Raw genomic sequence first — 26,941 nt, forward strand, 5'->3', positions numbered from 1 at the left:
CTCAGTGTTGTTTTAACTTAGTTCCCTCCAGGCAAGGAGATTTACTTAATTGGGTAGCCAATCAAGAAACCCAGTCAGTGAACATTTGGTATACTGCAGGCCGTGTGCTCCTCATGGTTGTGGTGTGTCTGGAAAACAAAAGGGGCAGAGAGGAAGCTCAGTCTTTTAAATGTGTCTAGATGGAGTCTTTTTTTTTTTTTTTTAGATGGAGTCTGAAGGATATTCAGATAAAGTAACTTTTTAACTGTCCATTGAGCCAGGATAAATTCCAGCAAAATGCTCCTAAAATCAGAGGTGTCATTTTTCTTGGCTGCCAGAATAAAGTCTGGGAAGAAACAATAGCTAGGAATTCACTTGGAATGCTGCTATTGTATATACAAGCAGGGAGAGGGACTTCCCATTCTCTTCTTATCACTCTAAAGCTTAAAGATTAATTGCTTCCTGCTGAGATTTATTACAATTCAGCAATTATTATGACTGTGACATCATAGAGTTTTCTCCCACAGTTATGTGTGCAGATACAGATAAACATGGAGGTTTTCAGCCATGATGCCAGTGATCCAGCCAGGCAAGCCTCAGACAGAAGAATGGTTTCCTTCTTCTTGAGTCTTTATAGCTTTTGGAAATTGTGTGTGAAAATAAATCCCACATGTAGGCCAAAAAAAAAAAAAAAAAGGCAGCCATCATCAATAATATAATGCCTGAAAACTTCGTATTCTAACTTATTATTTATTCCCTGTACTTGCTATTTCTGCCTGTTTATTAAAATCTTGAACATATTTTAAAAAGTATATCTCTTTCAACATACATGAATGCAAGGGAAATAAATGCTACCAACAATGATAGATAACGAGTAATTTGCGCTACATTAACATAAAAAATGGAGAATGATGATGTGAGAGGCCTAAGGTGAGAGAAGGGAAGAAGAGTGAGTTATCCATCTGTGAATAGTAAAAATTTTTCAAGTAAGGGACACCAAACACAGAAAAAAGGGAGAGGCTTAAGGTAAAAGGAAAGGTTCTTTTCTACCTCTTAGAGATTTTTTTTCTTTGAACTTGGGTTACACATCTTACCTGTGTCATAAAATGCAGTTTCTTCAATGGCATACCACCCCAACCCTCACCCTAGCCCCTCTCTTCCTCCCACCGAGCAAAGACCTGGTCCTTGGAATTTATGAAGACTAAGAGAACAACAGAAGACTTTTTGTAATCTAACCCAAGTTGGGGAAGGAAATAAAGACTCTCTTAGCGTAAGTTGCCGGAGGCATTCATACTAGCACTAAGTTAATCTTTTTAGTGATGCAAGAGGGCTTGTGCCCTTACCCACCTTCACCCACAGGGCTCCAAGCACTGCACCACCCACCCAATCATCAGATCTACCTAGTAAGGGAAGGAGAGAAAACAGAGAGAAAAGGATCACAAAAACTGAAGACTTAACCCAATCAGAAGTTCAACTTTGAAAGAGGGTGGGAGAGTAAAAGAAGGAGGGTGTGAAGAAGAGGATCAGGGAGTGTATCATTTCAGGTTATTTGAGAGGCAGCTGCCAAAATGGGATTAGACATCGTCCAGTTATCTAGTGCTGCTATAACAGAAATATTGTAAGTGAATGGCTTTAACAGTCTAGTAGGCTAGAAGTCTGAATTCAGGTGCCAGCTCCAGGTGAAGTCTTTCTCTCTGTCAGCTCTGGGGGAAGGTACTTGTCATCAATCTTCCTCTGGTCTAGGAGCTTCTCAGCAAAGAGACTCAGGGTCCAAGGACATGGTGTGCTCCCAGTGCTTCTTTCTTGGTGGTATGAGGCCCCCATGGCTCTCTGCTTGCTTCTCTCTTTTATATCTGAAAAGAGATTGACTTAAGACACAACCTAATCTTGTAGATTGAGGCCTGCCTCATTGACACAACTGCCACTAATCCTGCCTCATTAACATCATAGTGGTAGGAATTTCAACACATAGGAAAATCACATCAGATGACAAAATTATGGACAATCACACATACTGGGAAGTGTGGCCTAGCCAAGTGGACATACATTTTTGGGGACACAATTCAGTCCATAACAGACATACAAGAGATTTATCACTGAACATGATAAAAGGGGAGAGAACAGAAGTAGGCAGGAAAATCCTTCAGACTGTGGTGCAGAGCTGAAATCTGTGAAAGAAGAGAGGGAAGGAAGGATTGCATTAGAAGCAGTGTAGTTTGAAGAAAGCTTTGGCCAGGTCAAGGGAAGTCCCCAGGCCAGAGTTGTTCCTTAGAGGAAGATGTGTCCCAGCCCTAGTAACTCTTCTGTGCTCAGTCACTGTTGAAGAGAAGTCTGGGGCAAGTATGGCCTTGGGGTGAGGGGCACGATGGAGCCAAAGGTGCTCCCCATAGCAGGTTCTCTTGAAGAGTGGGGTACCTCCATGGCGATCATCAGGAGGAATACATTGTGCTGACCATAGGAGTGGTCACGATGAAGATTCTAAGGTCTAGGACTAAGACCCTGGACCTGGGTTAGAGCAAGAACATAAGCTGAATAAAATAGTTACTTCTGAATCTCTGCCCGATTGTTGGATTGGAAGTAAAGGGCTGATTGAAAATTTCCAATATTTTGTTTGACAAACTACCAGTAAGACCGTTTGACTATGGATATGTAATACTGTGATTATATCAGTGATCCTCATTTTGACACTTAATCATATTACATGGGGACATGAGTACCCAATCACTGTGTCTGACTACATTTGCCTGTCTTTAGCAAATGAGAAGCTTATATGCTCCTATGGCACAGCATCTGCCTGGCCTTAGCCAATCCAAAAGTGATTTCTCCGTCCTCTTAATATTATCCCCTGATTCCCCACCAGCAAACTGTTCCTTGTCCTGCACTTTATGTGTGTGTGTGATTTCCTCTGTTCTGGATAGTCAATAAGCAACTTGAGGGCAACAATTGTCTTACATTTTGAATCAGTATTGACTTACACACAGTTGGTATGGGTCTTCAACATCAGTTAATTAAAATCAGTGAGCAGGATTGAGCACGTAAGGGAGCAAGGCAGAAAAAGCAGTGATGGAAACATCTATGTTTATTTCAGCCTACTTATTTTCAGAAGAGCTAGGAGTGGCTTATAAGAGGATACGGATATGTTAGAACCATTTAAAAAGGATAAAGAAGGACAAAGGGAGAGGGTGGAGTAGGAGAGAGATAGGCGTACTAGAAAAACTACGCAAAGAATCGCTACTAAGATTGAATGCAAACTTTACTTCTGACCTTTTCCTGGCAGGCAAGACACAAGTTATATAAGGTTCTTATTAGCTAATAAAAAAAAAATATGCTAGTTATTCTATAGAGGCAGATTTTTTCCTAGCACTAATTCTAAGAGAAATTTATTTTATGGCCCCTTTTAGAGTCATGGCTTTCTAAACACGATGATTTCAATAACAATTTTAGAAAAAGTATATTGAATCTGTTTTCTATATGGCTGTTTCTTATACTGATTTTTTATAAAGCCAGAGTTCAGAGAAGACATTTCTATAGAGTCTTAGAGTATAGCTCAAATATCAGCAGTAAAATGAGGTTGATGTATTACATCTGGGCCCTTAGGCTATGGAAGTGCCCTGGAAATAGTATGTTTCAATAATGATCATAGGCTACCATATTATCAACTTTACCTCATCAGCAAACCAATTAAATTGTACTTAAATAGGCTATAATTTTGGCTGGATTTCTTTGAAATTTGATTAAATCGTTCTGTCCAGGCACATATATTTTGGTTTGACACTGGGCCTTCGTGAAAAAAAAAAAAACAAGAAATAACAGTTTCCGTTCAGTCACTTCTGACTCACAGAAAGCCCATGTGAGTCACAGTTTCAATAGCTGATCTTTTGAAAGTAGATTGCCAGGCCTTTCTTCCATGGTGCCTCTGGGTAGACTTGAACTTCCACTCCAACCTTTTGGTTAGCAGCTGAGTGCTTAACCATTTGTGCCATCCAGGGACTCCTCATGATAATAGAAGTCTAAATTCCATATACAAATAACCTAAAATCCCCAACTGATACTAAAAGAAACCACCATGGAGGATGTGAAAAGGTGTTGTAAAACAAAAGCCATCAAATTCACAAATAAGTGAACCACCAATCATAATTAAACAAGTTTCTTTTGTAGTCTCAGACTTTCTCAAGATATTAAAATGCTAATATACTGCTACAGGTTGGGTTCCCTGGCAAGTATACTTGACTTGGAAATTAGTGTGCAGAAAGTCCATTAGAATGGTCTTGGGATCAATGCCTATGCGAGGGGAGAGAAGGAAGCAGGATTAGGCAGAAGAAGAAATTGGGCAAAACCTTTGGTGAGCTCTGAAGCTGAGATGGCTGTTGGGAGATATCACAAGTTGGGTGAGGGAACTGGGTCTTAAAGCCTGCCCTGGGAAAGGTGTGTCTTTTGGCAAACAGCAAATCCCTGAGGGCCTCCTGCCAACAGCACTGCCAGCAGTGAGTGAAATAAGTCCTTTGTTTATGAAGCTGGTACATCGCAGTGTATTACAGGATTTCATACATAGGCAGTCCCCGGGTTACCAACTTCTGACTTATGTACAATCTGTAGTTACAAACTAACCCCCATAAAGCTATTACATTAAAAATTCAAGGTACATACAGTGGTTTGTAATAACAAATAGTTGTTACTTTGCATTGTGCATCACATTATTACTATTATCATATTATTACATTAAAGATGTTTTAGTGTATCTGGAAGTGTTTTTTTTTTAATGTTTTTTATGCATAGAAAGGTACGCTATACACTATATACAAAGACAAACATTTGACTGATGTTAGATACAAACCAAACTGTACCTAATTGTTCCGACTTACATACAAATTTGACTTAAAGAGAGATTTAGAACAGAACTCGTTCATAATCAGGGGACCAACTGTACACTGTTTACCAAACTAAGGAAGTGTGCTCTAATCCTGGAGCACAGCCAGATGTCTCCTAGATGTAGGGGTGAATAGAAAAAAAAAAAAAAATTGTGAAATTCTGCTTTATTTCAATGACCTGGATGTATACTCTTTATTCTACCAGCTGAGTGTATCAATTAGGTTTTGTATTGGAAATCCAGGCGCTCCCTGGAAACTCTATGGGGCAGGTCTACTCAGTTCCATACAGTCGCTTTGAGTCAGAATCAACTCGATGGTAACGGGTTTGGTTTGGCTTTTTATCAGAAGTCAGATATCAGTGACTTAGTCAAATAAGGTTTATCTTACTCATTTAACAAAAATTATGGGCGGCACGCTAAGGCTTGTGCAGTTGCTCTAGGGACCAGGTTCCTTCCCCTTTCTTTCTCTTCCTTTTTGGCCTGTGACTTGTGTGCTTATGGCTACAAGAGGTGGTTTTCTACCCACAGAGAAGAAGAAGGGTGAAGTACAAGAGGCAAAAGATGAGTGACGAGTGTCCCTGCAACACTTTCTAAAGTCACACTCCACGATTTCCACTTAATTCCAATTGGTCAGAACTGAGGCACATGACCATTCCTGGTTTTTGGGGTGCCTGTGAAGATTAATTTTACCTGGGAACATTTAACTGGCTTCTCTTAATTAGGAAGAACAAAGAAAGCATATTAAGAAGGCGATTACAGATGAGAGTCCCTGGGTCATACAAATGGATAATGTGCTTGGCTGCTAACAAAAAAGGTTGAAGGCTCCAGTCTACCCAGAGGCACCCTTGGAAGAAAGGCTTGGCAGTCTAATTTTGAAAAATAAGCCGTTGAAAACCCTCTGGAGCACAATTCTACTGTGACACACATGGGGTCACCATGAGCTGAAATTGACTTGATAGCAACTGGTTTTACAAAAAGTACTAATATTTAAATTCTTCCTTCCTTGTTCCTAATTGCCTGAGCAAGAACAAATTCCAGAAATTAAACATAAATATAATTATATAAATAGGAGTATCACATCACAACAGATCACTGCACTTTTCACATTTTATCCTGCTTAATCAGATTTTCCATATTTCACCAAACCACTTATTATTTATGATCACAGACTTGCAGTTGCATTTCCACCATTCTGAAGAGCCTTGCACATGGTATGTATCCAATGTATGTGAGTGTGTGTGTGTTTAGTCAGCAAAGGAAGGTATTTGGCACAGTATAGTGCTGTAATGTGTGATGATATGGACCTTGCTGGCATGTCATGAGGAGCCCATGCAGCTGTGGTTGGCAAGTGGTATTGGGAGTCTTTGATGTGCTTTTGTCTTGGTCATGCCACTGCCAGGTGGATAGCTTTCTGATGACTTGACCTCTATGAACATAGATTTTAGGCTATATAGAGAAATATTTCACAATTGAAAACCTAGTCCTATTATGATTAAACATAAAAGTGTAATGACGCCATCCCATATTCAGAAATGGTTGTTCTCGCTTCTACTTATTGCCTCCAGAAAAGTAGCCTCACTTTCTATAATTATGTGATTTTTTATTTCCTACATATGGGATTATATTATAGTATTGGTTTTTTCAAACTATACTCAAATTACACACTCTCCCAAAACTTCTGATAGTTTCCTCTTCACACTCTACTCCAGGTTTAGAGATACGCCATTCTTCCTCTCTCCTCTAGGATGGGGTCTTTTTTAGTCAAACTATTCTTTGCACTAGTTGTAAAATTGGTTGTACACTGAAATCCTGCAAGAGTTTTTAAAAATACTGATTCCTGGTTTCTACCTCCAGAGATTTATTTGTTGCAGGGTGAAACTTGGGCATCAGATTTTTAAAAGTTCCCCAGGTGATTGTAATATACAGCAAAATTTGAGACTCCGTGCTATCACAACACTATTTATACAAGTCTTTCTAAATGCACACTTTGGTAAACTTACCATTCCTCCCAGGCCTCCACTGTGGTTGATACCAACTTCCAGGTTTTTATTCATTCAGGTAGAGGGCTGAGTGCGGTGCCTCATACTTGGCACTTGTGAATACATTAACATGTAGAAAGATGCTTGTTCTAATTAAATGCTCTGGTATGAAGCAGGAAACCCTGGTGGTGTAGTGGTTAAGTGCTACAGCTGCTAACCAAAAGGTTGGCAGTTCAAATCCACCAGGTGCTCCTTGGAAGCTCTATGGGGCAGTCCTACTCTGTTCTGTAGGGTCGCTATGAGTTGGAATCAGTGGCAATGGATTTGGTTTGGTTTGTTCCGTAAGAAGCGGGACTTCGAAGCAGTGCGTTCTGGTTCAAATCTCTGCTGAGAATTTGCATTTTCAGCAGGTCGGGAGACAGCCCCAGCAAGGAAAGACCCTCACTGTGCATCCTGGCAGATAATCTGAAGAACTGAAATGTAGCGGGAGACAGCCCCAGCAAGGAAAGACCCTCACTGTGCGTCCTGGCAGATAATCTGAAGAACTGAAACGTAGCCCTTTCCAGATTCATACGTTCAGGGAAACTTACTTACACGGGCAAGCAGCTGCTCTCTCCAGTGGCAGCTGACTGGAGTATTTTCTGCAACCACCTAGCAAGGGACCAAAGCTTATATACCATTCCATTTGGGACCAAGGGTCATTGTTTTTCTCCCATGTCCTTGGGTAGTCAGTGTTCCCAGTGACTTCACATCCAGGCCCAGATGTTTTTCTTCTTGTTGCTAAGGCATTCCTCAGCCTTGGCTGCTGGCCCATGCATGCCACTCCTGGCCTTGTACCTTAGCCCGAGTCCATCCCGAATTCATCCCCAGCATGCTTCAGAGAAGAGCAAAGCTGACTCCATTAGGGACGGGATGCATATAGCTGAATAGCATTACCCTACACACCCCAGATACACTGAATCAGTATCTACAGTTTAACAAGGTCCCCAGGTGATTCTTATGTATAATAAATTTTGAGAACCACTGCTCTACTAGTGGTTCTCAGAATTGGCCCCTAACCAGCAGCCATTAGCATTGCCTGAGATTTTGTTGGAAATGCAAATTCTCAGCAGGGGTTCCAACCTGAACAAATCAGGTTTGAAGCCTGGCAAGAACTGAGACATGATTTAGTTGTAAGCCTGGTCCCAGCACATTTCTACTTATTCTGCAGTCCTTTTGCCTCACTTCTTCCAAGGAAGATCTTGTATAAAGGGCTTAGAGAGCTTGGAAACTGAGGGCAGAGAAGAGAGAAAACAAAGGTATGGAAGATGAGGGAAAAGATGAAGGGAGAAAGGAAAAGAGGGAACAGGAGATGGAAAAAAAGAGAAAAGGGGAGGAGGAAGAAGAGGTGGAAAAGGAAGACTAGAGAAGGAATGAAAAAAAAAGAAGAGATGGGGACAAGAGTATTGAAAAAACTTAATACTTATTTACTAAACCTATTTTACTTGAATCTACAATCAATGCCCATGAAAACAGCAGTCAAGAATTCAAATGACTCATTGCATTGTCCAAATTTGCTGCAAAAGATCTCTTTAAGTATTAAAAAGCAAAATTATCACTTTGAGGACTAAGGTGCACTTGACCCAAGTCACAGTATTTTCAATTGCTTCGTATGCATGCAAAAGCTGGGCAATGAATAAGGAAGACCCAAGAAGAATTGACACCTTTGAATTATGGGTGTTGGCAAAGAATACTGAGTATAACATGAACTGCCAGAAGGAAGAACAAATCTGTCCTGGAAGAAGTACAGTCAGAATGCTCCTTGGAAGCGAGGACGGTGAGACTTGTCTCAAGTACTTTGTACATGTTATCCCTGGAAAACAACATCATGCTTGGTAAATTAGAGGGTCATGGAAAAAGAAGACCCTCAATGAAATGCATTGGCACATTGGTGCAATGATAGGCTCAGGCATCACAAAGATTGTGAGGATGGTGTAGGACCTGGCAGTGTTTCATTCTGTTGTACATAGGGTCACTCTGAGTTGGAACCAACTCAATCCTCCTAACAACAACAACATTGCTCTAGAGTTGATTTTGACTCGTAGTGACCCTATAGGTCAGGACTGAATTGCCCCATTGCATTTCCAAGGCTGTAATCTTTATGGGTTTTGGGTTTCATCTTTATGGAAGCAGACTGCCACATCTTTCTCTTGTGGAGCAGCTGGTGGGCTCAAATTGCCTATCTTTTGGTTAGCAGCCTAGTACTTAACCACTGCACCACCAGGGCTCCTTCCATATTTACTAACCACCATTTATTTCCCAAACCTGAGGGGTGGCAGAAAGATGCTGTTGCCATCAACAAACTTACGGTCTCATTAGGGGACAGGAAACAAGCACTTGAAAAGTTATGTAAAACTATACAATAATTAAAGAACAAAGAGAAATAATATCAGAGATTCCACAGGACATAAAGGCAGTGTTATTAACAAATGAGAGTTATGGGCAGCACACAGCATGGAATTAGTTTTTATGGGGGGAAATGTATGACCGTGTTGCAATGAATTCCTTATTCTTGCTTAGTTTTAAGGTGGGTTGCTGAACGCATAGCACTGAACCCATTTTGTATCATAGAATCTTCCAGGGAATTATTTAAATTTTGTGATTACTTCTAACCTGTACTATCCAGCATATTGTATTTGAATATTCACTTTGAGAAAAAAAAATTCTCAAATCTTTCTCGAAGCTACTTATCCCCATCCCCATCCCCATTCCCACCCTCAAGATGCTCATCTAGAACTTTCTTATTAGTGTTGAAGTCTTGATACTAACGTTTTATAAGAATAAATAGTGGGAATTCAACCCCTTCAGAGTGGGGAGGGTTGGGTCTCTTTGTTATCTTTTCTAAGAAACATTCTTAATTTGCTGTGGTGACCTCTGGCTATGTAAGTCCCTTTAGTAACATAAAAGATGCCAGCCTTTATAAGATGCTGACAGATGTTGTGTAGTTTTTACAATGACGTTGAGTTTCCTGCTCTGCTGCTTGTAATTAGGCATGCAGATAGAGCTTCCCTCATTCTACTGGCCCAGTGGGAGGGAGCTCGGGAGGGGACCCAGAGCTCTGCTTACAAGGAAACACACTCTTTTCTTTAACATGTAAATATGTCTTCATTTCTGTATAGAAATAAAAGCCTTTTTTTTCTTTTTCATTTAAGAACTTCTGTACAAAACCAAGACTGTGGTCAGGGAAACATCCTTTTTACTAATTTCAAGTAAATATAATTTTTCCATTTTATAAGGATTTGGACGGGAAAGGTTATGTACGGGTATGGTTTAAAAAAAACCCAGCTTTTTCAGTGTCCCAGTGAGATCATTAAACGTAGAATGCACTGTCTTGCAGTCTGGCTGATTTAAATCTGCTCAACTTTCCCATTTTATCGTTTTTTTTTTATCTTTGCTCTCTGTACCTGGTACACATATATCTGTATCTAAAATGCTAGTGTCAATAAACAATGGAATTGTCAGAGTTTTCTTGGTTGAGGTAGCATTTCTTTCTTTCAAACTCTTGAAATTTTCTCCACTACATTTAATTGGGAACTCTGTGTCTGGCTCATAAAATCTCTGCAGAAACCCCGGACCTTTCAATTTCAAATTTAAAAACACAGTCTAAGGACAAAATTGGGACCTTTGGGTGGCAGAAAGTACTTTCTGGGTCCCCTTTCTTTGCAGGCCCCACTCTGAGGTTAAGTCCCAAAGTCTGGCTCGCTTGTGATTTCAGTGCCACCTTGGCACCAAGCAGAGAACAGGAACCTACATTTGACAAGTGCTTGCCCTATATTCTGTATTTGACTTCAAGCAATAGGACACAGCAGTAAAATGTGAGGAGGCAACCAAAAAGCAAGCAGCCAAAATCAGAGCTAGGGCATCTCATCTGAAGAAAAGACAATGTGAGGAATGCAGAGCCACACACAGCACCCAGCTCTAACAAGATCACCTCACAGGACCTAAACAAGAACAGAGCATATTGGATGAAATTCATAGACTTTTGCTTTAGAAGTTGTTTGGAAGGAACCACCTAGATGTATATGCAGGCCAAACCAGTAAACCCATTGCCACGGAGTCAATTCCAACTTATGGTGACCTCATGTATGTCAGAGTAGGGCTGTGCTCCATAGGGTTTTCAAAATCTGATTTTTAGGAAATCAATCACCAGGACTTTCTTCCAAGGTACCTGAGTGGACCTGAACCTTCAACCTTTTGGTTAGCTGCAGAGTGCATCACCCAGTGACACTTTATGTAGGCTATTCTCCCCATTTTCCAGATTTCTCAAGAAGGTAATGTCTCCTGCCCAAGATCAAAGAGTTGTCCAGAAGTAGAGCCAACACCAAACTCAAGTTTCCTGTGTGCTAGTCCAGTGCTCAGTACAGTAAGGAGATAGCATGGGGTGGTAGGGACAGTGACTCAACTTTACTAAAATCTAGTTCTGCTACTTATTTGTAGTATTGCCTTGAACGTAGGACTTAACCTTTATAAAGTTTAATTTTCTAATCTATAAAAAATGGGAGTAGTAATATCTCCACATAATAGTGCCTGGTATATAAGAGGCACTCAAATAATAGGACCTTACTCTATACCTCACTGTATCTCATCATGCCTGAGTTTGTCAGATGATTCACCTATGCAAGATGACCTTCTAATTCAATGCTTTGGTCTATTTGTCCACCAGGGGTACAGGTAGCCCACATCTGAGCACAGTAACACCGCTGGTGACTGCTAATAGCATGCTGTTTTCCCTCCTACTGGTAAGAATACATTCTACTTTCAAAGTAAAACTTGACAGGCCTCTTACAGGTCATGCCAACACCTTGAAAATAAAACTCCTAAAGTTTCAACAGAAATATATTTTTACACGATTGGATGAAACCTAGTGGAACTCATTGCTTACATGGATTGAAAGACCTGCATCGACAGGGTTGTTATGAACTCGGGCTCCACACTCTCTCCTAAAGGGATTAGACAGGCCTCATAACGTGTTAAAGAGGCAGGAGAATGTGACCCAAGAATGGGCTAAATCCTTAGTTGTCATTAGTATTTTCCCATGTCAGTGCTGCGACTTGAGAAGGCAGAAGGAATTGACTTTATATGCTTGTCTGATCCTTTAGTACTTAATGAAAACTATAATGTTTTCTTTGACCCCAATGGGGAAACAGCTAAACTGGGCAGTTTGTTCCCAAAATCAAATATCAGCAATCAAAATACTCTCAAAGTCCCTTAGAAATCAGAATATCACAAATTTATTAGAAGGTAGGTGCCCCAAGATTATAGGTAGCTGTTAACACATTTTATTTCCTTTGTACAAAAAGTAGAAATGACAGAAAAAACGCTCCTGACAGAAAACAATACCACTGAACTGGTCTCACTGAGGAGCTGAGCCAAAATTGCCCATATTATTTGGGGAAAGGGAAGTTCAACCACCAGTGACTACTCATGCAACTGATGAAATACAAAATGGTGTCTGTGGCTTATGCATGTCCTGTGAGTTAGCTGAACCAATGCAATCTTAAAAAACACATTTGCCCAATCATGCCTTAAACAGTATCTCTTTAAAAACAGGTTATATATACAGATATCATCCAAAAATTTTTTTTTATATAGTCTACTATTATAAATTTAAGGCATCCTGATATTCTGTTCTTCTGCTGGTGAGGGTTTGTTCTCATGGTTTTATTTCCAAAAGGTGTAGTCTAAGAAATCTCCACTGGTGTCCAAAGGGCAGCAGTGAGAGATAATAAAAAAGTGATTTACAAGAAGAGTTCTTCTGCTTCTGGCTTAGCAATATGCTTTATGCTGTAGGATTTCTTCGTTTTTCTATTGATGTCATTATGCCTAGGAAGAGAAACCACAAGGCCAAAATTAGATAAAACTATGGTCAACTTACAAGACAATACCACTAAACAGCTCATCAAAAATGGAAATTATCCTCACACAAACCACACAGAAGTACACTTTATTTCACCAGGCAAATTATTTTCTTTTCATATAAACCACTTTTTAAACAATAAAAGCAATTGTCATATAATAATACTTACTTACCGAGTACTTTTTAGACTCTGGAATCTTACTGATTGGAAACCAGGCATTCTACCATTAAGACACAAGATAGAAAATACAGTACTGCTACTCAAGTGGAAATAAGAAATATTTAAATTGTGTCTACGTGGATTCACTGATGAAACTTTTTCTTCTCCAACAAGCCTGAGTCTTAAAAGTTTAAAGAATGCTTTTTCTTTGGTTATGTGATTAGTGAGTAGTAAACCAAAAACCAAACCAAACCCAGTGCCGTCGAGTTGGTTCCAACTCATAGTGACCTGATAGGACAGAGCAGAACTGCCCCATAGAGTTTCCAAGGAGTGCCTGGCGGATTTGAACTGCTGACCCTTTGGTTAGCAGCCGCAGCACTTAACCACTATGCCACCAGGATGTTGGAAAACAATGAGTAGATAAATCAATAAGAGAAGAAACTAGGGGAAAAAAATGTTGTTTTTCCTCAATACTTGAAACCCAGTAAATCTGTGGAAAGGAGTACGAACTCAAATCTTAGAACAGCTTTGTTTTTTAAAGGAATATTCCTCTGGGCAGATACATTTATTTTCATGAGATACGAGTTCCATTTTGTGTACAAAAATTTCCTGAGGATCTATCTGTTGAAGGTGGGCAAACATACCTGTTACATTTCATTTCTTACTGCTGCTGTACCAGAGAAAAACAAAATCGTTTCTGGTTATGGTACTCACTAACATGAAGACACATCTGGGTGCAGGAGAACCCTAAGTATGGTTTTATGGCCTTAAAATCATGTTTTGTTTTTTTTTTTTTAAACAAAATCATGTAGTCTATTTCAGTGCTCCAGGAAATATTTGATCATCATCACTGCCTGAATGTTGTAATTCTTGTTTCTATTTATCCCCCTAAGTAGAACTTTACAGTATTTTGCACAGGCAAGAAAGGGAAAGGGAAGATGGTGAAAAGCTGAAAAACCTGCTTGGTCAAAAGACATTCTAGGGATTTCTAATTAAACATGGTGGATTGAATACACACATTTATCACCCCTTACTTTGAAAACAATGGAAGTAGAGAAGTAAAAAAAGCATAAACCTATATGAATAAAGGAAATGGGAGAGGGGTTGACAACAGATGAAATGCTAATAATATTTCAGAAAATGGAAGGTGGATGGACATGTGGAACTGATTTAGCAGAGCAGAAAAAACAGAAACCTAAGTCTACTGTCGGGAAATCCAACAAACTGATTTGCACCGCAAGACACGTGAATCAGAAATACCGTGTACTTCTGAGGGTAACAGTGGGTGTTGTGTGGGTTCTGAAAATAGGAAGACCATTTGTAAAATTTTTGTAAGTAGCAATTTGTTTTCCAGAATAACTCCCTGACCAGTGTAGCCAGGTGACTGTCTCTCTCCCAACTGGGAAGAAGACAGGAAGTTAACTTCCTGCAAGGCGAGAACCAGAGAGACTCTGGATTCAGCTGAATGAGGTAGCGGCTGTGGGATGAAGTGAAAATCTCCCTATGGAACCTAGTTCCCATGCCATCTCCAGTCTGTTTGAGTCCTGGATTGCTGGCAATCAGGCTTACAGGCCCAGCAGAATTTTGGAGCTTCCTTATCTTAAGGAATTGACTGGTCCAGGAGAAAAGACCTACAGATACACTTGGTGTGTCTCCCACCAAAAAAGTCTAGATCTCAGCAATCTGTGTTAAGTAAAGTCTACCGGTCAACAAGCCTCACACACACAGCCAGAGCTTCTATTCAGCTTTAATGTCTTGTTCTTTAAACATGAACAAAGGATTAGGGATTAGGGAACATTTAAGGAAAACTTTACAATGAAAGATAGAGAACAAAAGAAACAGAAAAGGAAATCAACGTGAATAGAGACATGGAGGTGATAAGAACTTGAAAAAATTATATTAACGAAAAAAGAAAAAACTGAGAAAAATGTTTGTAATTCATAGTACAAAGGGTTAATCATAATATATAGAGCTACTAGAAATCAACAAAAGACTAGAATGTCAATAAAAATGAAGAAAGGATTAAATATATTACGTCTATACAATCATATGTTACTGTGAAAAAGGATGAAACAATTCTCTTTGTACTAAAAAATACTTTCAACACGTTAGGTGAAAAAAAGCAAGAAGTAAAACTGTGAGCAGAGTATGTCACTTCTTTTTTGTAAAAAAGAAGATAAAAATATACTTTTGTATTTTTGACTGTAAAAATTTTAAATAAGATTTGAATATATAACGCTATAAAAATGAACAAAGGGGAAAACAACAAGAGCAACAAAGTTCTACTGGAAACTGACATAGCAAAAATAAAAAAAAATTGGAAGGTAAAGTTCCGTAAATACCATAGAAATAGAACTAGAAAAGGCAAAGTATGGATAAAGAAGGAAGAAAATTAAAAAAAAATCTAAGGCCAGTTCAGTAGGTCCAACATTAGAATAATAGGATTTCCAGAAATAGTGAACAGAGAAATTGGCAGGTAGAAAATTTTCAAAGACATTGTATAAAAACATTTCCAAGAATTAAAGCACATAGGTCTTCAGACTGAAAAAGCTTACAGAGTATCCACACCCTAGGAATGAAAAATAACCCACGTCATGGCAAAGAATCAAAAAATCAAAATACTGGGGGTAAAAAAATCATAAAAGCTTCAAGGAATCAGCAATCAGAGCGGCATGATGAGTCTCAACAGACACATGGAAAGCAAGAAAAAATTTAAACAATACACTCAAGATTTCAAAGGAAAATAATTTTCGAACCTATTTTTAGCATTCTATACCTAAAAAAAAAAATTTTTTATACCTACTCCAAGTTGAAGATATTTTCAGACGTCACATGCATCAGCTGTGATTGATATGTATATAGTCGTAACAAATACCAAATAATGTTTTAACCTCAAAGAGTGATATAATGAAACTGAGAGGATGAGGATAAGAAGAAATATGGGTGTTTGTGTTGGAGGACAGGATGTTGGGGTGCTAAAGAAGAGCTAGACAAAACTGGGTCATTGTTAAGACCGTGGATTTTGGAGCCAGAGTGCCTGAATTCAAATCTTAGCTCTACAATTTATTATCATCATTACAGTGCAACCTTGGGCAAGGTACAGAACCTCTCTGTGCCTCAATTTCCAATTTGCAAAATTTGAATAATAGTAGTATTTACCACATATAGAATCATTGTGAAGATTAAAAGTTAGTATGTATAAAGCACCTGGAATGTTCTCTGGTATGTTACAGGTGCTTTGTGTTAAAAGAAAAAGCCAAACTAAACCCATTGCCGTCAAGTCAATTCTGACTCATAGAGACCCTACACGACAGAGTACAACTGCCCTACAGGGTTTCCAAGGAGCGCCTGGCAGATTCGAACTGCTGACCTTTTGGTTGGCAACTGTAGCACTTAACCGCTATGCCACCAGGGTTTCCTGCTTTGTGTTAATTATCATTATTTTCACCTTCCACAGTAGGATGCCAACAGATAACAGGGATAAAATCTAAAACTAAAAATCTGCATAAGCATGTTATTTAGAAATACAGAATACTAGAGAAACATCTGAAGGAAAAGCAAGTGGCTCTTTCAGGGCAGCAGGACTAGGGAGCAGGGTAGGCTGGGAGCAGGAGGCAGCCAGTTTTTGTTATAATACCAGTAGTACTGTTTGGAAATTTACCTATATCACTTTGACAAAAATAAAATATTTAAAAAGAATGGCTAGGTTGCAGTCCATCAATAATATCATTTAGAGTTTGATGGTGTAATTTAGTTTTAACATAGGTGTTAAACACAGGATGTGGCTTTAACATATGTGGTTAAAAACATTAAAAAGAACAATCTTTCTGCAGGACACACCCCAGCATGTTTAGGGACGTGTCTGTATCAGGTAAAATGTTAATTAGAGGCATTTATCCAAAAAAATCAAGATAATTCAAGTCTTTCTGAACCCCTCAATTACCTAGTCCTGAATTTCCAGTATTCAACACAACAAAAGTGTTTGGGAATTTTGGCATGAATTATTCAGATAATTTGCTGCTCCTCAATTTCATTTTTGGATATAAAATCACATTCTGAGTGACCGAAATTGGAAAGAAGAAACAGCTTAAATTTAAATAACAGTTTCTCAAGCACTCTAACTTGCTGACTCATCTAGGCATAGATTCCATATTTCCATAGCCCATCAACATCAGACAGCAACTTACAGGATTAGTCTAAAGTGGTTTATAGGCATATTCAACATTTCCACTGGTAACCAAAGTAGGGAGACCTTGTTACTTTTCTGATCTCCTCCAGAGCTTTACTGAGAACACATCTCTAAATCCCATCTATGGAATAATGGAATTCTGGTTCAAAGTATGAAAACTTGTACTTGGGAGCAGACAAACTAAAACTCACTGTAGGTAGTCAGTCTTAGAATCAAAGGCCCAGATTTACACCAAGCATTCCCATTCATTCTGTGCGATGAAGGGATCGGTTCCTTTGTGTTCTCATTTTTTTCCTCTCTATCTCTCCTCATCTCCAGACATTTATGAAATCCCTACCACATGACAGGAACCAAGCCAGATACCCTGGGTACAATGGGGTACAATGGTGCTACCTTATACCATTGAGGGTTACTGCTTCCATGAAGCTCAGATATCTTTCATGGCATTTACAACGTTTTAATTGCATCCTTTTTTAATCCTCACTTGATTATGATGGCTCTGAGGGCAGGAACTGTACAGTAAAGAATTTGGCCTTTGCCCACCACTTCTGGGAGATAATCTATGTCATACCTGATAGGAGAGTCTTTGTTTAAGGGGTATTTGGCTATACTGGATCTTAGGGTGGGGCCTGCCTAGGATGTGGGTTGAAGAGACCAGAAAGATCAACCATGTTGATTTAGGGTGGGGATTTTGGGTCACATGTTATCATCCAACACAGAGACTGAGTTTGACCACATGGCCAATCAGTCACGCCTATGTAATAAAGCTTCAATAATGATTTTGGACATCAAAGCTCAGATGAGCTTCCCTGGTTGACAATACTGTGTGTGTGTTGTCAAACAACCATACTATAATGGTAACATGTCCTGACTCCATGGGATAGGACAATAGAAAGTTTGAATGGGGAACCCTCCCAGACTCTGCTTTATGTATCTCCTCCTTTACCTGATCTTGATCTGAAGCCTTTCCCTGCAATAAGCTATGACCGTGAGTATAATAGCTTTCAGTGAGTTCTATGAGTCTTTCCAGTAAATTATCGAACTTGAGAGTGGTTCTGGAGACCCCACCCCCCACCCCCGAACTAACAGATGGTGTCAGAATTGAAGGCAGTGTTGCAGGGACTATGCCCTTTAAACTTTGCACTTTGGCTAATTCTGGGTGGAGACCATGCCTCATCTGACACCACAGAATGTGTAACTCAGAGCTAGAGATGCTGTTGAAATGGATGAAATGGTAATCTCGGAATGTGGCATTCAGGATGGTTTCAAGTCTGTACTGTTGGAAAAGCATATTGAGCTCAGCTCTCAGACACAGTCTTCAGTATGAGGCCAAAAAGAGAAGCAAAGAAAATGTCGGGGGAAGAGGCAGTGATGCTTCATGAAAGTTCCCGGAAACCTTCTGGGAAAAGCCTCTGTTTGGTATTTTTAAACCTCAACTGACATGGCACTTTAAAAATCTAGCCTTGAAAGAGTTTATAGACAAACCCTCCTCTTTCAATGTGCAATGCCCCTGGTGGTGGCAGACACGTGGTACAAATATGACACTAAAACTATATACCCCTGTGAGGGTTACATAAAGGAGCCTTGGTGGCATAGTGGTTAAGAGCTCTGCTGCTAACCAAAAGCTCTGTGGTCTGAGCCCACCAGCCCCTCCACAGCAGAAAGATGTGGCAGTCTGCTTCTGTAAAGATTACACCCTTGGAAACCCTATAGGGCAGTTCTACTCTGTCCTACAGGGTCTCTATGAGTCAGAATCGACTCAAAGGTAATGAGTGCTCTTAGGGTTACATAATGGAAAACTGGACCGTTGGGGAGTGAGGAAAGTAGGAGAACTGAGTATTTGTTAAATTTTCTTATTGCCTTAAAACATGATTAGCAGGCTGAAAGAATACTTCTGGTGGGATGGTTGTGGTTTCCAAGGCAGGTCTTTCCTCTGTACCGTCCATCGAAAGGTCATGGGTATTCACGAGTTCCACATTTTCATTTCCTGGCTTAGCAGATGAGTGCTTTACGACAGAGCATGGGGTCCTCATTACAACAGCTTTTTCTATGTCTTAACTCATTATACTCTGGTACTAAAATTTGTTTCACTGTCTTTCTGTGGCAGAATCTGCTTCCTCTTTTTCCCCTTGGGTATAAGAAGCTTTATGAAAAGAAACCTCAGTTGTGAATCTTTCTCTCATTACTCTTGGGAACTTTGCCAGATTTTATAGTTTGCTAAATTGTGTTTAGACAATCGAAGGGTCTGATTATTTTAAATATTCCCCATGACATAGGTATTTTTCTATACACACAATTTTACCTTATTAGCAGATAATTCTTCTATGCAAAAACCAATAATAAACCAACAGTTTATTATTGCCTGCTGCAATGGCGAACTGTCACCTAATTTATGTAATCTGTGGAGTAATCTGTGGAGAAATGGTTCAAGGTTGGCGTATCCTCCCCTCCCCCAAGACATAGGCACAAAGCTGCAGTATGAAATTCAGGTTTTCTTCTGCATGTAATCTGAACTCTAGGGAGGCAGAGGTAGGAGTGGGAGGGACAGGATCAAAGATGGCTTGGGGAAATACCAGGAGACAACAGGGGTGGGGGTGGAGGGGATCAGATCTGCTCTAGGCATTTCTGGAGCAGAGCGAATCACCCCAGCTACCTGGCTGACACCTTTCAACTCCTGCTGTTTAGCCCTGGACTCCAGATATTAGAAATGGAAATGCATAGAAAACATACTTCAAATCAGGGCTTAGAACTTAAAAGCATGGTTTTGGAGCAGAAACTGTAATGTCTATAATGATAAACACCAATTACTAAATACCTTTTTAGTATTAGCACTTTAACAAACTTTTTTGAACTGTTACATTGGTAAGATATACTCTAGAAATATGGAGTCAACATTATAGCCAGGTAGCTTGGTAACACACCGGTGGCTTGAGTAATTATACAGATATTGCTTCAAGATCCTTAAAAAGCATATAGATTAAAACTTAGGTAACATTTTAAAGGCCAAAAATTTAAGGCAAAGTTGAAATGTGATTATGTGCATACAGACAGTGCAATGACGGCGAGGACACATTCATTCAGCAGGATCAGGGGCTCCTTTTCGTGCCGATATTTTTCCGTCATTAATCTGAATATACTGTTCAGTGGCACTGAGGGTACGCTCTGCTTGGGAGCTCTTACCCAGGGCCTCACCTCTACCTTCCCAATGTTTTCCACATCCTTGCTCATTTTCCTGTTAAGGGTGATGTCCTGACAGTAAGGACGGAAAATCTGTGTTTGTGTTTCCTGGTGAGGGGAGGGGCCCTAAATTCTGACCTCTTGGGCACAGCAGATGACCACTGTCATACTCTCACATCACCTCGGGCCAAACAGACCACTCACTCCCTTTGAACTGGCTGTTGAACAACCTTGAAATTGATGCAAAATATTAGACTCAAGCTCTGGGCACTAGATACATAATTCCCAGTGTGGTTAGTTCCTTGGCAGTAAAACCCACACTAATGGTATTTACTGCTTAATGAGAATGTCTTTTTAAGGAGTCTACTCTAACGCTGGTGCTGGGATTAGGGGTTTCTTGATGCTAGCCCCTCCGACAATGGTACCGTGTCGTCGGAGAGGGTGTGACTGGCCAGGGGTTCATGCCTCTGCTTGTTGGTAACTGGGATCGATGCTCACTTCATGTGTTACAGATCTCAGACTTAAACTGTGGGAAATGACTGTTTCATTGTCATTTAAAGACAAGGAATTGTAAACATTCCGTTGGAGTTGTAATAACTCAACAGCAACTCGTTCTTTGTAAGAAAAAATAAAGATAAATCTGCTAGCGATAAAGTCATCCTCTGCCATTGAAACACACTGGGAAGGCTGTTCGAAGTAATAGAGTTGAATCTAATTTTAAATGGCATTGAAAAGAAATTTAGTTTCTTTGCCATCAAGCTGTGACCAATTTAGAAAAATAAATAGCAAACAGAACCCCCTCACAGAGCTGACATTCTTTAAAATGTTATATTTATTGGCTCTACTTTTCCTTTACTAGGAAAAATAAATTTCTCAGGAACTAAAATGAGATTCCAGTGTACCCCTGGAACTGGTGTCCATTACCCTACTTTTTCCCAGAACTATTTTTTTTTTTTATACTGATAGGGCCATTGAGTGGCTGTGACATCTGGAGCCAAGTCTAACTTAATAGATGGCCTACCATGACTCTCCAAAGTTACATGGGAAATCTCTGCTACCTGAGAAAAGCCATTTGGACTTCAAGCAAGTTCTTGGGCCAAGATTTGAAGGCATCGCTCATAGATATACCCCTGGGTTCCCTTCCTTTTTGCAGTGGGGAACCATGGACAAAATGAAGCAGGCACTAGAATAAATGAGGTGTTTTTCATGCCCACATTCCCACTCTAGTCTTAATTTCATCAAGGAATCTTTATTTCCACTAGAAAGATCCATCTTTGTTCTATTTAATGAGTGAACCAAGTCAAGTTCTCTCTCCCTCTGCATGATTATGAGCGAATCGGAGACACCTCTGCTACTTCTCAGGAGCACATGAAACTCAGTCGTGAAACTCCCTGACTCTTCTCCAGTATGAAAGAATCAAGGTTTCCACTTTTTATGGAAACATATGCCAAACTAAAATCCTAATAAGGTATAGGTTAACTTATGGGTCCACCACTCAGCTGTCAGTTTACTGTACTATGGTGGCTTGCATCTTGTTGTGATACTGGATGCTATGGCACTGGTATTTGAAATACCAGCAGGGGCACCCATGGTAGATAAGTTTCAGTGGAGCTTCCAGACTAAGACAGACTAGGAAGAAAGGCCTGATGATCCCCTTCTGAAAATTAGCCAATAAGAGCCTTTTGGATCACAACTGGATACTGTCCAGCATAACGCTAGAAGATGAGCCCCCTAAATCGGAAGGCACTCAAAATACAGTGGCTGCAATAATGGACTCAAGCATACCAAAGATTGTGAAGATGGCACAGGACTGGGCAAGGCTGCATTCTGTTGTACATGGGGTCACCATTAATCGTAGCTGACTTGAGAGCCAACTAACGATAACAACTTGTGTGGTCAGAAAGGGGAAGGGTCAGCATGCTTATTTAAATACAATGAATATTTTTATTTGGGAGGTTTTAAGTGTTTATTGCTGAAATTAAACTATTACTAGGTAAAGCCAGTGAATCTGTTTGGTTCAAATACTGAGCCTTCAGAAGGATTAAGCTCAGTAGGAAAATGTGACCTAGTGTCAGATATTTGAGTAGGCCCACAACCTCGTTTTTTCCTTGGATTTCTGTAATCCTATTATAGTAGATTGTTCAGCTTTGTCCCCTTGCTTGTAAAAAGACAGAATGAAATATTTCTGGCAGGAGAATATACTGAGATAGTACTAATCTTGTTCCCAGTTCCTACAGGAACCTGGAAGAAAGGAGTATTCTCCTTAACCACCCAAGGAGTTTGCCAAGTCTTTGTGCTTCTTTGCCTCAGGGTGTTGCTGGTGACTTCTGTTTTAGGACAAAAGCAGAATTTTCCAGGCACCAGAAAACATGCCCAATCTACGATGGGGAAAGAGAAGGGTATGGGGTGGGAAACCTAGGTTAGGAATAACAGAAATGGGCCTATCCCAAAGTCTGGGAAGAGAATGTGTTGTTTTAGTCTATTCCCTTTGTACCTGAGGCCAAAATTTCCTGCCCAAGTGTGGCCAAAAGCAGCCCAGATGCCTGCTTTCAGGCAACACAGATCCTGACCTAGTGGACCATAGGCGACCAGTAAAGAATGAAGCTCCAAGGTTCTTCCTTCGATGCACTGAATTAATGAGGCCCTGAGGGGCATCCCTAAAATGACTGAGATTTAATTTCCCTCCAGCCCGAGGACAGACATGGAGTAGATTAAATCTGATTTAGTGGGGCAAAAGGGAGAGTGACATTTCTTGCACCCTAGTATTGTGAACTAGAATTCATACCCACAACACATACACTCACATACCACATACACATTCTTTTGAGGGTGTGGAAGAAAAGAGTGCTGAAATGGCATGTCATAATTTTTCTTATAAAAATGATTTGAAAGCTACCCAAACCCATGGCCATCAAGTTGATTCTGACTCATAGAGACCCTATAGGACAGGGGAGAACCACCCCATAGGCTTTCCAAGGCTGTAAATCTTTACGGAAGCAGACAGCCACATCTTCATCCCATGGAGTGGCTGGGGGGTTTGAACTGCCGACCTTTCGGTTAGCAGCTGAGCGCTTTAACTACTGTGCCACCAGGGCTCCTATGAAAGCTACAGTCTCCTATAAAATAGGTTTGGGGGCTTAACTCTTCTGAAATAAGTCAGTCAAGAGACACTGACTCTCCCTCGGGTGCTTTCTTTTTACTGCTTCCTGTTTCTTGTATTGTCAAGGAATTGGGCATATTCCTGGAAAAGTAGAGCTATGCTGCTGGAGGACTTTGCTCAAGCAGATGCCCCAGCCATCAGGGACCTCCAAAGATGATCTTTTCTCTTTTATGTATATAGGTCCATGCATTTTGAATTATAAACATTTTGCCTTAGATAATCCCTTATTTCTTTAGTGAACACTCAGAAGACTGGCTGGTTAACTGGCACCACTGTTCATAATGCTAAGCTAGAGACATTTCCAAATGATCAGGCCTTGCTTCTCTCAAGGTCAATAGTTGATGATGAAAGGAGTTTTCAGCCTTTAATCAGCAATGAAATAAAACTCCAGCGCTGTTTCAAAGTTCTGATTCTGATTGGAGGCTGACTCATTCCACATATGACAGGAAATTTAATGTCTATACTTACTAGGTACTTGACTTCATTACAACAAAGATTGAAAGCCAAAGTCAACTAGGAAACACAGCACGTTTGTGAACTGAGTGGGTTCTTCCGCCTTCTGATGCTGGAATGAAGCCCCTCCAATGGGGCACTTGCTACCTTCCTATGGCCTGGTTAACACTCTACGCCTGCTGCTATTTGGAGGAAGAGTTGTAATTTCCTTCTTCCTTCATGTCAATCCCTGCTCAAAGGTGCTCCAGGTCCATGACTTAAAAACTCGCGCAATTCCAAGCAAAGGCCATGGCAATGCTGGGTAACACATCCCCTGGCACCACATACCGTGCATAGTTAAGCAGATGCTCTTCAATCAGCATGTTAGAGGAAAGACTGATGCAGCTGCCGTAAGTCTCCTACAGAGGTGCAATTAAAAATCATCTGAAAACATGCAACAGGCTCAGTACATGCACAAGGCTCAATAAACATGAAGCATGCGGGAGACAGATTAAAGGACAACACTTCGTATAGACTCTAAGGGGTATGGGGAATTGTTGAGATGATTCTTTTACTACTCAGAGAACTCATTACGTTACTTAGAAAACTTTTATTCAAGAAATTTAAGTTTTGACATCCTTAACCTAATAGATCTGCTTCTTCTGGGCACAAATGTGACTTTTATAGTTAAAACAAATGCATGGTAAAGTTCTTTATAACAAGGATAATCCATTGTGGAAACTGACGTGCACTGAAAAAAACTGCTGTTCAATTAATTAGAGAGATATTACCTAAAACTTGAGTTTGGTACCTCAGAAAGCCCTTAAACCTCACTATAATGGGATTTTAACCTTATAGCAAATAATAAACTATGCAGGCTATGACTCTCCACTAGGCGGTTTATATGGTAGATATTCTGGGTCATTTCATCCCACAGAGACAGTTTCCCATTTTAGCTGCTATACTGTTTTTTGATGGCATGGTGCTCACAGAGCACACACGAAATGTTGCCTAAAAAGATGTTCGTAGCACTTATTCACTGGATGTAAGCCACAGATTATAGGGCATGGTTTTCCAATAAGTGCAATTATAAAATATAGCTCATGGCAGACTCTCCCATCCCTCTGTATTGGCAAACACTTCAGACTTCTATAGTTTTCTGATCAACACTTGGAGGCCTGTATTTTAAAATGCCAGTGTAGAGGGCCCTGTGGTGTATTCATTCAAAGGTCATTCCAAAGTTGAGTGATTAAGACTTAAGAAAGAGCATTTCTATTTATATGCTTTTTAACTGGGCTTAAGAATAAACTATTCAGTCACTCGAAGAGAACAAACTCTTCCTGACGCAGAATCAGTGCCAAAGAAGGGCCTATCTCACACTGACTGGTAGTTTAATCTTGTAGAAATGCCTCCCAGTCTAGAACCTCTAACACTCAAGGATCAAGCCAGACAGGTAAATCAAGGGGCTGGAATATCATCTGTGATTTATTTACCTTTCTCTCTTATTTTCCAAAGGAAGAACAAAGGGTATATATTCTAACTTGATATGTCTTATTAGAAACATGGGAATTTGGCTTTTTGTGCATCCCTATGGAGTTTTCTGGGGATTCCCTTAAGATGGCACCGGTCAACAATGTCTAGTGCTAGAAATTACAGCATAATCAATTCAAGGGGGAAAAAAAGGAGAGTCTCCAAGCAGTACTCACTGTCTTATTCTTTCCTTTGCTAGCCAAGCTCACGGGATTTCCCTTGGTGTCTGTTGTCTTCTTTCCAAGTGAGGTCAAGGGAGGGGTAGAGATCTTTAGCTGGTTGGCTGCCTGATAGTTATTGTTATTGTTCTGGTTGCCACTGAGTGTCTCCATGATGGATCGGAAGGTTCCAAAAGGCCTTTTCAGCTGATCCCCTGATTCGCTACTCGTAGAGGTCCGCTGGGGGGTCCTGCCCCTATCTCTGTCCTTTTCTCCATTAAGTTCGAGGTTAGTTTGCTCCATCTGCACCACAGGCTCCTCAAAGGTAACTCTGAGTTTCAAGTTCTGAGATGTTCGGCGCTTGGAAGATGGAGATTTGAGAGCACTCTTGGGACTTGTGGCAACTTTTTGGGCAGCAGTGCTGTCAGGGCTGGGCTGAGTGGAGTCTCCAGGGGGCTGGTTTGGGGGAGTATTCCCGGAGCCTGGATACTGGGATTCCAAGTCTGGTTCACTGCTCTCTGAGGTGGGAGAAGGGCTATGGCCATCCAGGGATTTGGAGGCTTTGATACTAAAAGGAAACCTGCGTCCTGATGCCAAGGTGTGCTTCTTTATCATCAAGTGTAACCTTTCTGCAGTGTCCATACTCTCCACACTTTCCACAATAGGCTGTGGCCGGGGCCTCTCAGCCTTTTTCACAGGCGTGGTCTTGGGCTCCTCAGAATGGTTAGAGTCTGTATCAGACTCACTCAGTGACCTCTGCATTAGCTGCCGCAGCCTAGCTAACTTCAGTTCCCTCTTCTCTGGAGGAATCTTTTTTGAATTTCTAGAGGATGCCTGAGCATCCTGGAATTCCAAGGACAACTTTTCTTGAGTGCAGACATTCTCTGAGATTTCTTTTCCCAATAACTGGCGTAGGATTTTATCAGAATCTTCATCTTTTGCTTTGGCCCTAGCTCGGCTGGATGCAGACAGGCTTCCAAGAACCCGAATGCCCTCTTGGACTCCTGGTTTGCTTTTGGCTATAGATTCATCATCTGCATCTGGAGGCTTCCACTGGGATTTTCTGGAGGTTGGTGAGGACGGTGAACTGAAAAGAGGAAGAAGGACATATAAGATGATTCCTTACTTGGTTATCATGACTTGGCGACTAGTCACTGCATGGCTTTTACCACCACTAGTAACTTACCAATCACTAATAATGGAATAAGAATAAATCTACTACCGTTGAATCGATTCCAACTCTTAGCGACACTGTAGTACAGAGTAGAACTACCCTACAGGGTTTTCAAGGCCATAAATCTTTATAGGAGCAGGCTGACACATCTTTCTCCCAGAGCAGCTGGTGGGTTCAAACCTTTAGGTTACCAGCCAAGATCTTAACCACTGTGCCACCAGGGCTCCTGGAAGAAGAACA

The 26,941-nt window shown here is 40.5% G+C and overlaps 1 protein-coding gene across 3 annotated transcripts in view; it reads right to left on the minus strand.

Annotated features, from left to right (window-relative positions):
* Window positions 1–12,075: 12,075 nt before the first annotated feature.
* The window catches only part of SNCAIP (synuclein alpha interacting protein), a 182,467-nt gene continuing 167,601 nt past the window's right edge, over window positions 12,076–26,941 (minus strand). For 2 of the 3 annotated variants that reach the window (XM_049873560.1, XM_049873561.1), the window contains exons 10-12: window positions 25,546–26,614; window positions 24,188–24,258; window positions 12,076–12,687 (exon numbers count right to left, since the gene is read on the minus strand). In XM_049873560.1, the coding sequence (XP_049729517.1) occupies window positions 12,603–12,687; window positions 24,188–24,258; window positions 25,546–26,614 (1,225 nt within the window). In that variant the 3' untranslated portion in view covers window positions 12,076–12,602. The remainder of the gene's footprint in view (window positions 12,688–24,187; window positions 24,259–25,545; window positions 26,615–26,941) is intronic. The other variant, XM_049873562.1, reaches the window with a different exon arrangement.

This window comes from Elephas maximus, chromosome 2 (genome assembly GCF_024166365.1).
Source record: "Elephas maximus indicus isolate mEleMax1 chromosome 2, mEleMax1 primary haplotype, whole genome shotgun sequence".
Classification (NCBI taxonomy): domain Eukaryota; kingdom Metazoa; phylum Chordata; class Mammalia; order Proboscidea; family Elephantidae; genus Elephas; species Elephas maximus.